The sequence below is a fragment of the Brienomyrus brachyistius genome, chromosome 2 (genome assembly GCF_023856365.1).
Source record: "Brienomyrus brachyistius isolate T26 chromosome 2, BBRACH_0.4, whole genome shotgun sequence".
Classification (NCBI taxonomy): Eukaryota; Metazoa; Chordata; class Actinopteri; order Osteoglossiformes; family Mormyridae; genus Brienomyrus; species Brienomyrus brachyistius.
In genome coordinates, this window is record NC_064534.1 from 27905017 (window position 1) to 27921647 (window position 16631).

The following is a 16631-nucleotide window of genomic DNA, read 5'->3' on the forward strand; positions in this document are numbered from 1 at the left end:
AATATATGTTTTTATTTGAAATGACTTGTAAAATGCACAGTTTTTGGCTGAAGCAGCTTTCTGTTCCTTGTGCATTGTTGCTCCTACAAATATAAAATGAATGAGATCAGTACCTGACCTGACCTGAGATAATGAAGCTCACCCAATCACAACCCAATACCGATTAAAGCGATAATTAATTTGGTATTTATGTTAAAGCGAGGTTTTTATTTACTAGTATGGGATTAAAATTAATTTCACAAGATAAATCAGCTATGGAAACCAGTACTTAAAAACCTATGAGACCAACACGACTGTATTGTGGGCTTTACGGCTTTTCGGGGTAGCAGACTCTGCTGCCGTGAGGATTACCGACTGTCCCGTTGTTTTCTTGATGGCTGAGCGGTATGCTAACGCGGCGGCCTGTTAGCTGGCAGGTAAAGGAGATCGAAAGAAACTCTGCTGGTTCTAGTATTCGTTTTGTTCCGCTCGCTAAATTGCCGGTCGACATATGACTGTATGTGCCCTGAGACAGACTGGCATCCGCTCCTGTCTGCTCCCCCGCCTTGTGCCCTCTCTGCCTGGCATGGACTCCAGTCCCCTCCATAACCCTGTACTGGATAATCATTTGGACGATGGAGGGGTGGATTTATTTATTTCTAGTTTTATAGACAGTATAATGCACCGTTTCAGTGCTTCTAAAGGTTTTTTTTTATGTCATGATGTTTGCGAGAGCCCGAATGATTTAGACCTGACTGCCATAGTGTAGTGACTGAGAAGTCTGCCAGATGGAAGGATGCACCTCAAATCTGCGTGAAATGATCACTTTTATCACCTCACTTCCTGCTGGTTAAGTACAAGATAAATCGGCCAAAACGATGACTGCAAACTCCCCTGCTTCATTGATCTCTTCTCTCGGTTTTATCACGTAAACATCTATAACGTATTGAAAGCGCGGTTCTAAAATTGGATGTGAAACGTGTTTCCCTCGAGAAATCGCCCTGATTGAGCATTTCCAAGCATTCAGAGTTGTGGTTTATGCCCCCCCCCCACGGCTTGGTTGGCTGCTTGCACGTCCTGCCTGGGACGGACAAACGATCCTTTCACCTTAAGTGCTCACATTAGGGTTCCTGCGGACCCTTAAGTCTTAAAATAGATTTTCAGCATTCAAGGTCATTAAATGTAAAAGGCATTCTGGGGAAAAACTGCATGAAAAGTATTCTGAGAAAGTATTCTGTCTTTCTCCGAAAGACAGGCTGAACAATCATACGAGAATTTAGCTTTACATTGGTATAACTTTTGCAGAATGTATTCCTTGCGTATAACTGCCCTCTGCTCACATGAGAGCACCTGAAATTAGGCGTAACCGTGTGTGACGTACAAGGAACTGCCCAGGCCTGTTTGGCTTTCAGTAGGTTTTCACTCAAAGCATCTTTGTGGGCCGAAGTACTCTGGGTTCTCCACACTGACTTAATCGCATTACATAATAATGGTCTTATGATACCATATACCATCAGATAAGCCAAGCAGCTATGAGAGACTTCCAAATCACATTTGCATTTGACTGTATTGTTTTATCTTTCGCTCACAGTGGCAGCTCCTCTTACACCTTCCACCAATATTTGAAAGGGCATTCCCAGAATTAGGGGCAGACCAACTCTGGCGAGTGCAGAGCCTTAGGAAATGTTTCAAATTCTTTTTTCAAAATCACTAAAACCAACAATAATAATAATAATAATTGTGGCGAAGATCCTACATATCGCATCCTACTCAAAATCTCCGGATTCAGGAAGAGTGACCAGGTTTACCTACTGGGTGGTAAATCAGAAATAACGTTTGATTCTTTTGCCTCAATCCGACTTTTTTTTTTTTTTTTTGCCACCTCAATCTTTTATGTTTCTGGGCGTCGGATGAACAAAAGAACAAAGTCCTGGTTTGCGTGCAGAGCAGGAAGCCTGAAAGGTCTTTCCATTCAGTGCATCTTCCCCAGTACATCTTCATCAAAAAAAAAACCCTCATTCCATTTTCAATTTTAAATGAAAGTTAGAATAGCAGCGCTCTCTGCGGAGGAGGGGTGCGCCGGCTTGAGGTATATATTCCTGCGAGTGTGAAAATTGCGACACAGGGCTTGTTTCTCCCAGCCTGTGCGGATTTGACACCCCAGGGAAGAGCTATTAATTCCTCACAACTTTTCGTTTGGTTTCCTATTAAAATTTCTCTTCACTGATTTACTAAAATATTTTGAAACTCGAAATTTTGTGCAAAGTGGGACTATTATGTTTTTCTTCAGTTTACACTTTAAAACGTGAAACTCAACAACGGCTCCAGTGACTCGCGTGAAATTCACAGTTCTGGGAAAATGCCGGGGCTCCTCATGAATTGGAAGGTCCATGAAAAAATTGCTTCTTCCGTGTTTGTAAACGTTTGAGTCCCGTAGTTCAGTGCAGCTCTGGGATTTTCAATCGGACGGGCGGCATTGCAAAGCTCCTGCACAAGTCTTTAAAAAGGGGGCTTTGATTTTTGGAAATTGCTCAACATCCCTGTACATGTGACCTGTGGCGGGTGAGATAAAGATTAGTGTTCTGCAGTCCAAAATGAACACTGCTGTAGGCGAATAAGCACCACGTTTCTCGATGTTTGGCATCGTGACTGAGTTTCGTGCTTGTCCGTGGAGGCAGTGGATTTAAACTACTTTTCAGGTGTTCTGTATAACTCCTCTGAGATGTTAGGGAAATGCTGCAATCTAGCTTTTCTGAAAGACGCGCAGAGATTCAAAGATCTCAAATACCTGGTGATAACTGATATAAATGTATGATACCTGAGGGTGATTAGGGAAGCATTTTACTTGGTAGTCGTCACATTATGAATTGTCAATTTATGTATATAGTGATTTCATTGCATTGAAAATAAAGATGTGTTCATTTGTGGGCCTGGAAAATGAACAATTTTTCTTTACATGGATGTAGCGCTTGTAATAGGACACGCTGCCTTAATTTTTCCGATTTGGTCCAGAGTGTGAATTTAAGAAGCATCTGCATGCAGCATCCATATTTATGGCCGTAATGGGTTTGGAATATTCCGCGTGTCAGATGGGGCTCAGCGCGCGTGTATTTGAGCACCGTCTCTCTCTGTACGTCCGTCAGGAGAGCCGCATCTGTGCGTGCGGGATGTTTCCCGCGCCAGTTACAGCCACAGGCAGGGGAAGCTGTTTCACATCGCTCACAGACACGCACTATTCCCAGCGATGCAGTGGGTGATGGAAGCGAGTTGCCAGACTGTGCGTGAGATAAATCCTTCTTCGTTTTACCGGAACCAAACCGCCCTAATTAGGGCACACCTTTCTGAAGTATAAAATGAAATAATAAAATATAAGTGCCTGTGTTTAATCAGTTTTGTCTGTTTGTTTGCCTGTTTATTTAATTTACATTATTTGCATTATAATTATTTGTGACTGCCCCCTCCCTCCCCCTTTGTTTCTCTCGATTTTGACACGATAGTCATGCAGCGGAGTAGCTGTTATCGGCGTGCTGCTTGTGAGCGTCTCCAGAGGCCATGAATGCTGTTAGCTGAATGCACTGGCTGCTCGGCCGCCGTGTGAATATTCATGGCCCCCCGACGGCGGCAGCGGTTTCTGCCCAGCTCACAGGCCCCCCTCATGTTGCCGAGAGGAGCCCAGGTGGCTCAGGGTGATTGGGACAGAGGCCTTGGTCCTGACAACCTCTCATTCTCACACCGATCTGGGCCTTTGCTGGAAATGACGCTGGCAGTGACACCTGCCAAATTAAAATTAAAGTGGGGGGGTGCAGGGGGAACAGAACCCCAACCAGCAGATTAACTTGGTGGCCGAGAGCGCTAGATTAGACTTCTTGGGTCAGTTCTGTGAATCTGTGAATGAGCAGTCACTGCACGTCCAGTCAAGGTTGTTACTGGTCATTCGCCGGGTGTAAAGTATAATGGCCTATGAAAACCACGCAGCAATCTGTCACTCCGCAGCCTGGAGGGGTTTGAGTCCCCCCCCCCCCCCCCCCACTCTGCGTGTGTGTGGATTTCCTTCAGGGGTTCTGGCTTCTTCTCTCAGTTCAAAAACATGCAGACAGGTTAATTGGGGACTGAATTGTCACTTTTGTGTGTGTGTGTGTGTGTGTGTGTGTGTGTGTGTGTGTGTGTGTGTGTGTGTGTGTGTGTGTGTGTGTGTGTGTCTGTGTCTGTGTCTGTGTGTGACCATCCAGGGTATCCCCTGCCTCCTATTCTGTGCTGCTGTGGATAGGCTCCAGGACCCGACGATGCAGTATTGGATGGATGGTTCTGGTTTATAATATGTTATTAATCCTCCTCTGTACTGAGTTGGCACTTTGCATACTTTTTACTAATTAAACCCCATGTGTATATTCAAATCTTAGTTATAATTAGTTAAAATAACAATAAATAGAATGTTTTTATTTATGAGTGTTTGGTTTAGCATAGAGGAGCTGTGGTTTATTGGTGCTAGAAGGAAGAAGTAGATAAGGATGTTTAGTTATCTGGGCAGGGGGCTTTTGTTAGCTGTCTCTGAGTAAGTTTAGTTTCAGGTCTTGTTATAGATCTACCTGTCAGATCCTTCTGTATATTCATTCGATTGTAAAACAGTTACTGTAGCTTCTGCTGGATGCGAACTTGTTAAAAATTTCATCAAAAACAAAGAAAGGAAAAACAGGCCATAAGAAAACAGTCAGTGCTCCTGAATGCTGTGTTTCCATATCAGTACGCATGTCTCACTGGCGGCCGGACGAGCACCGCCTTTGTCTCTGTAACACGCAGACTGACTAATTTCTGCCTTCGTGTCCCTCTAATTAACGTTTGATCCATTGTTTTAAATGTAAAATATTTGAACGTTTAGTTTTTAATGACACTGTACTAGCAAACAGACAAGCTTCCTGAATAATAGATGGTTAAAATATTTTATTAAGTATTTGGCATGTTTAGATTAAATTTAGAACAGTCGCCAGAATTGCATTTGGGTGGAAGTTAGTATGCAAAATAGTGATAATCATGCCAATGTCATGACCACGCTCATGCAGATTTCTTTAGAGGTAATACCTGTGGTGCTCATGTAAACGTGCCATACCTGTAGAGACCAGACGTGTCACTAGCCTGCAGCATGCAGGCCGGAGCCCCCAGTGATTCATTTACCTCGCGTTTTAGCAACTTATGCCATCAGCATGCATGACAGTAGTCGTGTCACAGGGCTGCATTTCCGGAAACCTTCGTAGTGCTGCGATTGATGACCAATATTGCATGCAGTTTTGCATGCAGGTATCCATCGTCACCCGTGGACGGGTTAGGTCTCTGGGGTGATGTCTTCAGATCCCAGCTCAAAGCTTCTGCTTTGCTTCTTCACGTGACCAGCTGCCCTGTCGTTCTGACCCAAATCACTCCTTTGGGTGAGCTTTACCGAGGACGCCAGCGCTTCCCCTTCAGATCATGTGACATCCCCCTTTCCCGAACCTGCTCTGCGTGCGCCGTTCCCTGCTTCTCATTCCGCATCATTCCTCTGCGCTAATTGGTCCAATTAGTAATTAATCATGCACTCTCTTCATACTCCCCGTGCCATTGGAGAAAGTAAAATGCAGTATTTATTATGTTGATGGATAACCTGAGGTCATCTTTATAACAAATCTGAAATACTGAAGCAATTTGCCCAGCTCAGTAATTAAGACTAGCGGCTGAAGACTCAAACTTGAAAACTTGAGAGTTAAATTTAGACGGTTCAATGCAGCTCTCAGAGAATCAAATGTGAAATTCTTGGGACAAGGGAAGTGTACTGAAGGATTACCCCCCTCCCTTGCATTTATTTATTAAGCAGTTTCGACTTGTGCGAGAACAATGTAATGCTGGATCGGCACCAGGACCCATTTCTTAATGAGTCACCGGTGGGCAGCGGATCGGCGTTTGACGGGAGATCTTGAGACATCAAAGGACCGTGTGATCAAAGCTGGCTGCTTTTTGTTCTGTTGTGGCTGCTTTCCATAAAAGGGTCCTGAAGCTTGTTTTTTTTTTTTAAAGTGCTGAAACACCCGTATTCCAGTTGGGCGGTAAACTGTGGGGGGTGCTTGGATGAACGATCTCGAGCAGAGGTGTCAGAACGCCGAGCCGGGCTGCGATCCGACACGTCCTGCAGCTCGTCTTGACCGGAGCGCCTGCAGTATTTCTCCATGCCTTTCAGGGAATAAATATTCCCAGATTGCGGATGTGCTGGGAATGCGCCCACTTGCCCACGCAGGCTTGTTTTTTGCTCTCTGTGATAACTGACAAGCCAAGGTTGTGCCGGAACGTTAATCAGATGCCTGGCTGTGTTCTGCGGGAACTGCGGACCACTCTCCCCGCCTGGAGGTGAACCGCCGATGAATGCACGGGTAGCTGATCTCACAGTGTCCCCGGTGTTTTCCTCGGTGACGTCGCCCCAGTCGACTTAAGCAGCACTATCCATCGTGCTTTAAGGGAGTGTCCCGGCTCTGCATTAGCCGTCCTCGCAGTGCTGTGGCCTGGAGTGGCTTCATGCTTCAGCACTTCCTGATGGCACCACTGCGGTCCGATTGGTGCTTCGGTCACCGCTGCGGCAGTGTGAGACCACGGTCGTTATCCGCGCTGCTGCATCTTCCTCCGCCTTCGAACGAGCCCCACGACCGCCAGCAAGTGTCCTGAGTTGTCCTTCAACTCCCCCAGTGCTTCCCCATCTCCCCCAGAGCAGATCTGCCTCCCCTGCCATGGCTCACTTTTAGGAAGGACGTTTGCAGTGGCTGGCCCGGTCTCGGGGTGCAGCTAACCTGCTTTCCATCCGAGCGCCTTTTGCTGGATAAACTGCTCCGACGCTTTCGCACCGCCTTCCGCTTTTCCACAATCCGCTTAGGTTGATGCAGAACAGAGCGGCTTCGGCAGGGATTTGCGGCGGCAGACCTGGTGCTGCTCTTGGCAATACCATAGGCAGCATAGCTGTGGTTTTATTTGGCATGTTTTTCTGCAGTATGAAACGTCATAAATTTGTAATAAGTAGCGGCCCGAGCTAAATTAATGACCGTGACTTGGCAGCCATGTCAAAGCCTTTTTCCAGGAAATCGGGCCTCACACCTGCAGGGTTCTCTGTTCTGTCTTTGCTCGTGGAGTTTTTATATTCTCCTTGTTTGCATGTGTTTCTTGCCATAGACATCCAGTTAGGTGTGGTGGTGTCTTTAAAACACTCAGAATGTGTTCGTGTATCGGTGTGTGTGTGTGTTGTGTGATGGCCTGGCCTCCCATCCAAGCCTTCCCCCTGCCTTGTGCTCAGTGCATCCAGGGATAAGCTGTAGGCTTCTCGTTGGCTGCTTGTGATTGGATGGTACTGGGAACTGAAGACTGAATATCGTTGCATCTCGGTTATAATGTATAATTTGTTCATTACCTTCTGTCTCTGCTCTTAAAGTTAGTCTAGAAACTCTTTATTTTCCCCATAATGTTGCCTGTTGTCTTTCCTTGCAGCGTGATCCAGGATAAGTTCTGCGGCATCATTAATGTCTGCGTGGAGGCGCTGCACGATGTCATGACAGAAGATCCCGAAACCAGCACGTTTAAAGAGTAAGTCGCACCCCAGATTCCAAAAAGGCACGATCAATGCCTTGCATTTGCTTTGTCACAGTCAAGAAGAAACACTCGAGAAGCTGTACATCCTATCCGACTTCTCCTCTGGCAAACTGGCAACCTCGCAGCGATAGTTTTGCATATCGGAACACAGAAGTTTTCAACCAAAACACTGATGGCATCCTTTTTTTCTGAGGCTCTGTAGTCTTTCAGGCTTCAGTCCAGTAGAACAGGCTCTTCTGACATATTGCAGTAAGGTTGTCCTAGTGCTGTGAAAAGACTTTTTGATCCGTAGATAAGGCTGCGCGCATGCAGGACTGGCGCTTAACGGCCCTTTCTGCCAGCACTGTGCATGCCTCGCCCTGTCAGTGAGCGAAGCCTGCAGAGCCTACATGTGCATGTTACTGAGTAAGCGGCAGTGTGCTAGCCTCTCGCTCATAGCCGCTAGGTTAGGGCCTACTTAAATGTATGTTTAAGATAACGACCCCCCCCCCCCCCCGCAGCTGCATGCTGATGACCCACTTTGAGGAGCCCAAGCTGACCGACGATGAGGAGCCCCCGACGGAACAGGACAAGAGGAAGAAACTGGTAAGGGCTTGGGGGTGGGGTCAAGCTGGGACACTGGGATTGGCTGATTGTTGCGTGTTATATTGTGACCTTGTGCAACCTGCTGTTATTTCAGCCAGGTCTGATTTATCAATATTCATTATTAAGGGCTGATCAACTTGCATCGCCTCTCCTCTTTATAGATCTTTATGACTGTATCTCCCCCATTGTCACTTAATATTCATGACTTTCATTCCTCAGTATTAAGTGGTTAAGCGGGAAGTTAGCTGGCGAAATTTTTTCCGGATGGTTGCGAACGATTTTTGCTTGTTCAGCTCATATTTTATTGATGGAGAAAGTCCCCCCCCCCCCCCCCCCCCACCCATCCAGTCCTTGTTCAGCGCTGTAGTGTAATTTATTATAGGTGATTTTCTCCTTGGTAGTCTGTGTCAGTCTGGGCGAGACACTCAGCCCCCTTTATAGTGGTCTGCCGCGCTGTACAGAATCATCACACACTCGCATCCTGAATCACAGTGACTGACTTTGATCACAGGCAGTGAGCATCGAGCTGCAATCCTACAGGCCTCTGTCAGCTGCAGTGGGAGGCCGCCCGGCTCCTGCATCAGCAACGCTAACACGGGTATCATAACATATTAGCCCAGCTTTACGTAATTAAGCAGCTTGTTTATTTGCACGGTGATGATTGGTTGGCACCGTGGTCTGGGTTCCGATCCTGGCAGCCCGGCATGTCTCTACAGCCCTTCATGGGACTCTGCAGTCTTGTTACCTCATTGGTCAGCTTTTGCCGTGTTACGCCGCGTGACATTCTCCTCTGTTTATTCACTGTACCCATAATCCTGCCGCGGGACCCATACACTCTGCCTGGCTTATCTCTGGCTCTCCGCGTTTCCCTCGGCCTCGTGCGGTGCATGCGTCCATGCAGCTGTCACGCTCGTAAGGCGCGTTACAGTGGCCCGCGTGCCGCTGACAGACTTCTGCAAAGGCGTGTGTGGCCTCGAGGGAAGGCTTCAGTTCGTCAACGTGATCTGAAGCTGGAAGCCGCCTGAGAAGCACAGGGTGACCTCTGATGTTACGTGAGCGGCTCGTCATCCCTGTGTGGGGTTCTGCAGACCCGTGCACATTTCCGCCTGTTCCCGTAAGGAACCGGGGTGCAAAACAAAGCAATGCAGAACTTTATACGCCGTTAGTCAGCCATGGATTGATAAGTGAAAAGGTTGATGGTTGTTTGTGACGGTGTTTGTGATGGAGGGACTGGGAGCCAGTCAGCAGATGGGGGGAGGGGGGTTATGAGATACTGGGAGCTCGATCGTTTCTCGGGGAAGCTCATTGGGTTCTGAGCGGAATTGTTCCGGAAGTGCATCACATACATTCCGGCTGTGCAGAATTCCCTCACAGCCTGTGTCCACGTTGAATCGCAGCACTTTCGGCCAAGTAAGGGAAGGCGGCTGTTAGAAGGCAAATAAATGCAGTTATAAATGAATCCTGCCCGTCTGCTTTTAAATTCCAGGGGCAAATCGTTATGAAACGGGCAGGTCCCCCGGTGAAGAAGCGAAAGGGGTGTGGTTAAAAACAACGGCAAAAAAAAAAACCTTAGGAGGAGAGATGAGAGATTAGCCCTCTGAATTATTCATTACCGCCGAGTTTTCATTTATTTCTTTACCCCCGTTCATAATGTCTAAAATTGAATGTAAATTGCGAATTCATGAGCTGAATAGGACTTTCCTTTTGTTCTGCTTGAAGCAAACAGCCACCTTATGACAGCTGTGGGACTCATCTGCTTTCATTCCATTGTGTTTTGCCCTGACATACCTTTAGGGGGAGTAGTGACTGACTGACTGACTGACTGACTGGCTGAGCCCCCCCCTCCCCCCCCCCCCCCCCGTTACTTCCACATAATAATCTAAGTCTTTCCAACTTTCTGCAACCCCGGTGATGCTTTTTCTGCACACCGCTGTTGTCTTGAGCTGTTATTGCTGCACTTGTGACCTTCCCGTTAGCTTGAACAAGTCTGCCCATTCCCCCGTGACCTCCCTCATTAACGCGGGGCTCTCACACTCAGAACTACCACTGACTCCATGCTTTTTGTTTATCGCACCGTCCTCTGTTAAGTCTGGAGTAAAAGTCTGTGGAAATGCCGTAAGGGCGGCCATTCCTGAGCTGCTGGGACCAGCACGCCTGGCACCAGCTATCACCCCACATCTGTCCTACCCGTTCTAATGATTGACCACACAGTAAGTGGCCCTGATGACCCTGGCTGCCTGCGGTTTGTATTCAGGCTGTTTACATTGACGAGCAGGTGTAGCTAATAAAATGGCCACTAAATGTATTATTACCTTCATAGTGAGATAAATATGAAATCTTTATTTCCAGACTAGATTTATCAGAATACTTTAACCGCTGTCTTGTTGGTCACGTTTTCTGAGTAAAGCTGTACGCTGGGCTTTCTGGCTATGGACCGTAACCTTTCTGATCAAAGACCTAGTTCACCCCAGCTGGAAAATACAGAATACTCCGGAGATGAGTTTACCGGAGCGGCAGTGTGGAATGACGATGAGCATGTTGGATGTGGCCGCTGCGATCTATCACCACCAGGGGGCGAAGGTGCTCGAGAAGCATCATGCTGATGTATCACAGTACTTTTAATAACTTGATTCTTGTATATTTTTCCCTCTTTAAAAGGAATGTGTGTGAAGTCAAAATCTAAATCTTTCCCAGTCCGAGTTCCTCACTGTATATTTGTGCAATAATTGTAGTCAGGTTCATTCCAGTCCTCCATATTCAGACTGGTTCTCCTCGTGAGTTTTGGCAAAGCAGCTGGTCAATCTGATCAGAACATACTTCTCTTTCCAAGCCTACAAACTCTTGCTGGTTCTGGGAGACCTTCAGATATTTCCAAGCCATCTAGGAGATGTCGCACTTTCAGCATCTACTGGGTCCCAGTGGCTCATGCCTGGGACATCTCCCTTGAGAACCACCCTTGATAGATGCCCAATCCAACTCAACCTGCTCCTCTTAATATATAGGAGCAGCAACCGCGTATTCAAGCATTTTCAATATCTTCCAGCTCCTCAGCCAGTCACAGAGTGCGTCCAGCAGACCTGGCTTCTGCTGCCTGTACTCACTACCATGTTCCTTTGGTCATCACTCATAGCTCATGCGAGGGGTAGAAACTTCAGCAGCAAAATGGCTGTAGATGGGGGGTCTGTGGTAAAATCTGTCCGAGAGCTCTATTCAAATTGGAGAAATAGATGATTATGGCCTTTGGTTGGAGTTTTCCTATGGAAAGCATGTTTTTGGACTGTGGGGGGGGGGGGGACCGGAGAGCCTGGTGGGAACCCCACAATGGGCGGAGGTGAGGGGTAACTGCTGCCCCGTGGCTCGAGTTTTATTAGTGTTAGAAATAAATATTACAAATTGTATTCCGTTCGTCAGGTCAGCCTGTCTGTAGGGAGAGACTGAGTGTGATGGGCTTTAAAGAGGGGCCTCCGTGGAAAGGGTTCGGTAATAGGAGCTAAGCCACGTTTACTGTACTGCCTGCATGGGGTTTTGCTCCTCTTTAATCTGCATTTGCACCTCTCCATCCATCAAAGTGGAATCAGCAGGAGCGGCAAGCGCAGTGCATTTGGCAGCAGGCTGTGGCATGTCACAGCAGATGAGGTGTCGGCCATGAAACCTCTCGCCTGTTCAGTAAGTATAAGTTTTGGGAGCCTGGTGCGTTGGACCATTCAATCCTGCATTTCTTAGTTTGGTAAATGCTGCCGCATCCACTAACCCCACTTGCATTGACAGGTGCTTGAGAATTAGGGAGGCAAGACGCAAGCCGAATCCACATTGTTCCGCGCCCACCGGAGTCCTCCAGCAAGGGATGGCGTCGTTAAATTGTGTGCGGTTTTTGTTCCGCCCGTGTGTGCACGCTAACGCTGGCGGACCCTCGCCGCGACTCTCTTTGTTCTCAGTTTCTCTGGTGATTTGCCGTAATCCTGCTGAACTCCGCGAGCCGATCGTTTATCTGCTTATTGAAGCGATTCGGGCCCGAGCGCAGCCCCCACAGTCGATGCGCGCCCATTGACAGCAGTGCGTTAATGTGTCCGCCTCGCGGCTGCCGCTCGTCGATTCAGCATGACGTGCAAACAGCCTCCTCTGGCTTTCAGCCATTGTTTCCCTTGCTGTCCTCCCACCTGTGTCCTCATGGGGCATCTTTGTGCTGCTGCTTTTTGCTTTTAAGTCAACTAAAAAGTTCTTGGAATTTCAATGTATTTTTCCATTGTCAAAAGCTGCAGGTAATCTTCATTTGGTCTCCTAATATGGCCGTTTCTTCTTTCCTTGCCGGTCTTGATGATCTTGACGTCCTTTGGGCAGGGAAACGTCACTCCGGCGATGACGTACGCGCTTCACCATTTACTAGCTCAGCCTCCCCCCGACCTGCTCGCCCCACCTCTAGCCTCCCCCAGCAAGCAGCCCAGTCTGTCCGTATCTGAGAGTGCTTCTAACCAGTAGGAAATGGGCCACTGCAACAACTGTCAGCGATGGGTTCGACGTGATGTGAAACTCCATAGTTATGTTACATGAAAGATGGATATTTGACGGGAGGATCTTCTGAAGATGGTCTCCACCTTCAGTTCAGATACGCAGACTCCTGGTCATTCTTTCTGAGCCATTTTTATGCACCGACTTTAATAATAACGGTAATGTCCTGGGCAGTAATGAACAGCCTTTATGGTGCCTCCGCGCCCCTAACATACAGCTTCCTGTGCCAGAGCGTCTGCTGTCAGCGAACAATGTCAGAAGCTCCCTGGATTCTTCCATTCCATCTGCCTCTGCTTACAAACAGCCCCACGCTGCGTGTGCCCCCCCTTACAGGCATTACGAAAGACCTCCACCACCCAGGCAGGGAGCAGATCCACAGCACATGGGGACCGGAGGATGAAACGGGGTGTATTTATTGGCTGGCTCGGCATGTGGAGGGCAGCCAATGCCACCGACATTGAAAGTTACTGCTTTGCTCCTTAGAAGCGACGCTGTACACCTGCATCAGACGTACCATCGCTCCCGGCTCCTACGCAGCATCACACACACCATGCTCTTAGAAGTCAGCCGCCAGTTAGTAAGAGGGGCCTGTCCCCTGACCAGATGCCGTAGAATATACATGCCTTCCCCACATCACAGCAATCTTCTGCACTCTTCGCGATGTATCCCAAGGCAATGGGCCGGTTGCCATGGCGCTGAATTTGAACAGCACGCCACTCCAAGCTGCTCGCTCACAGCGGTACAGCCCGCTGTCGGTGACCGGCTCCGCCGCAGAAGGTTGATTGGCGTCCCGATCCCTTATGGGTGGCCCCTGTTCGTGTTTACCGCTTGCTGCTCCTGGTCAATGAGCCGGCGCTGCAACCACTCGCACCCGCTGGGCCCTGTGGGGTTACATCACATCAGTGGCTATAGTGGTCAGATCATAAATATCCATTGTGTGTGTATGAAACGACAAAGTGTCACGGAAGCAGTGTGTGAGCCTGTGATATGCCAGCGTGCTTTGTGGACCCATGTGTGGGTCTCGTTAGCTTGTGAGTTGGACCATAAAGGTAGATGATCATGTACAGCACTTCAGTTGTACCTTTTAGCTTAAGAGTAGATGGCTATACATGTGGTGGAATTAGTGAATGTCCAGCCATATCTTTATGTTTAATCTACACTACATACTCAAAAAAAAATCTACACAGAATGACATTAACTTAGTTTTGTTCGATGTGTTTCTCCTCAATGTTCTCCACACGTAAAAGATGTGGTATCGCTGTAGGTCGTCCTTAAATGTTTGGGCTGCTCCGTAGGCCAGCGTCGGTTTCACTTGATCTTGTTTTGCATCGGCTTTGCGTCAGCAGTGAGGCTGTGTGTCGTCTGCGTACTGACAGAAGCCCCTTAAGTGGGCCGGCCATTCAGTCAACATCTAGGCTTTGATTCGCAGCTGGGCAGGACTGCGAGAGCCTCCTCAGTCTATTTCCAGCATCCACTCGGCACCCTGGGTGTCTTGTATGTTTGGTTTGAGTTTTTGTAGCAGATTGTTTCTTACCCATTTTAGATTTAACTTTCTGGCTGAGATTAAAATGGGATGTGAAATACATGCGGATACCTACTAGTGTAAGGTTGGTTATCCAGATAAAACAAGAAACAGACTGACAGTTTTTCCATGATTAACACATTGATTTATTTTCATATCCCGACGTTTTCTTCAAGATATTTTCCTGATAATGTTAAAATGAGTAGTTTAATAGGGGCAGTCATATACTTATGGTTAGGAATTTGCTTTTCATGCATAACCCTCTTCCTCTTCACAGGCTAGAGTTGAACTCGTCACAAAGAACATTCACATGAATTTAAAATAAGAAAACGTCCATGGTGGTGACTTAGAGCAATTAAGAACCACATGTGGACGTCTCCGGAATATAGGAATTAGCCAAATGAAGTGACCGTGCAGAGTCGTCGCCCGTACCCTCTGTCGCGGTGGTGTGTGGCCGTACGGGAGGGAAATGAGGGAATGTGTGTGGAGGCTTATCTCGAGGGTACAGGCGAGTGTTTATTTAGTGAGGGTACATGCATCATAAACTCAGCGGTTACCATTCATCTGTGGAATGTTCCGGAAGCCCTTGCTGCTTGCGAGGAACGGCTCACCACCTTTTTGACAGTTGTTGCGTTGCCGCTACAGACAGAACAACAGCGCTCTTTGGTTTCCTTGGTTTTCTGTCCTCCCCCCCCCCCCCCCCCCCCCAACATTTTCTCGGGACACAGCTGGTTCTCCTCATAATCACAAGCTGTGTGGAGGAGAACTTCAGAGAGTCACTTGAAGTGAAAGAGGGTGCTTTTGTGCTGGGTCAGTTGCTTCTGCCCAGGTTGTCACCACGCTTGGAGAATCGGGGGGGGGGGGGGGGGGGTGTCCTCTCGAATACTGCACACCCCGACTCAGTGTCTCTCGAGGCAAGGTGCAGCCTGACACGATGATCGTTTGCTCCTCACGATCTCGGCGCATGCGTGCCAGCCTCATCACGTATCCCCGCTCCCGACTCTGCCCCTTGGGGGATTAGGTACACCGTGCCGGTTTCCCTGATGTGATCGCTCATCCTGCTGTTCCTTTTCAATCTCTGGCAGGCAGCCTCTCATTATATGTTTAAGAAGTCAACTCAACCCGTTATTTATTGCAATCGACAAAAAGCAGCAGAATGTATTGATGGGGAACCCCTGAGCTCGCTTGAGTACCAAATCAATATCTCCCCGGTTTCCCTGCATTAAATGTTAGATGTCACAGGGATCCTTGCCACCTGGGAGAGATCCCCTGCTTGGTGGTAATCAGGGGGCAGAACAGGCACTTATCATCTTCATCCGAACTGCTTCACTCAGCATGAAGTGTGTGAAAATTCAGCGGACAGCCTTGTCTTCCATCTGGAGTCTTTAAATGTGTGCTCGTGGTTGTGCGATTCTGGCATCTTAGGCAAATGTCATATTATAGCACATAAATTAAGAATCAGGTTAAACGGACGTGGTGCCTCCTGTTTGTCTGAGCCTTAGCAAACTACACGGTTCTTCCCTCTCCCCAGATCTCACTCCCAAGTCCAAATCCCAGGTTCTTGCACACCAGGCAGCAGAAGGCTCTGAAATCTCGTTATCTCTGTGACATGATGAGCTCCTACGGCTCTGCTAGGCCACTTCTCGCTCACCGGGAGTGAGGAATTTAACGGTCCCTCCCACTCCGAAACCCCCGCCTCCACCTCAGCCCCAAGCCTGTTCAGTCCCTTCAGTTTCCCTTCCCTATACAAGCCCAACATCTGTCTGAGCTGCTGAGTCACTTTGCTGCTCTGAGTCCAGCTCAGCTCTTCATACTCTGCCTTGGACTCCTACATTTCTTTACATGCTGTGCTGTTTTTTCCTTTTTCGCTCTGCCAGCTGAAAGTGTCAGTTCACGTTAACAGGAATACTTTGCGTCACCTATATTCGCCCGCTTGGCGGAGTGCTTCTGTTCCTTGCCGACGTGTGTCGCTCTGGATCAGCTTTTGCTTGTTGTCTAAAATGTTACCGTAGAATAGCATCTTCTCCACCGACACGTACTGTACCGATATTACACATACCCCCACCCCTACCCACGTGTAGCAGTAAGTATTACCTTTGAGTCTCTTCTGGCTCTGCAGCCAGAAAATATCTTTGCATGTTGGCAGTGATTCCTGTCAGGCTCTGATTATGGTGAAATTACTCTAAACTTTACGGGAAATTTACGTGGAAAAAAGAATTGGCTAGAAAAGGCGAATGACATGGAGTCATTGGACGTCATGAAGAGTGCCGGCTTTGAACGTATAGCATAAACTGTGTTATATGTTCTCTACATGCAGTGTTTTGAAATGTCTTGAATTCCAAATGAAATGTTCTTACTTACCGGCTGGTGAAAGGTTGTGGCAGTTTCTGAAAGGCTTAGTTGGGATGTGTTTTTGACAGTCAGCTGACACCATCTGTGAATCACC

At 47.9% G+C, this 16631-nt stretch overlaps 1 protein-coding gene across 1 annotated transcript in view; it reads left to right on the top strand.

The window, feature by feature from the left end:
• ipo11 (importin 11) overlaps nt 1-16631 on the top strand; it is a 145135-nt gene that overhangs the window by 105990 nt on the left and 22514 nt on the right. The window contains exons 27-28 of the mRNA XM_049001391.1: nt 7471-7566; nt 8073-8157. Coding sequence (XP_048857348.1) covers nt 7471-7566; nt 8073-8157 — 181 coding nt within the window. The remainder of the gene's footprint in view (nt 1-7470; nt 7567-8072; nt 8158-16631) is intronic.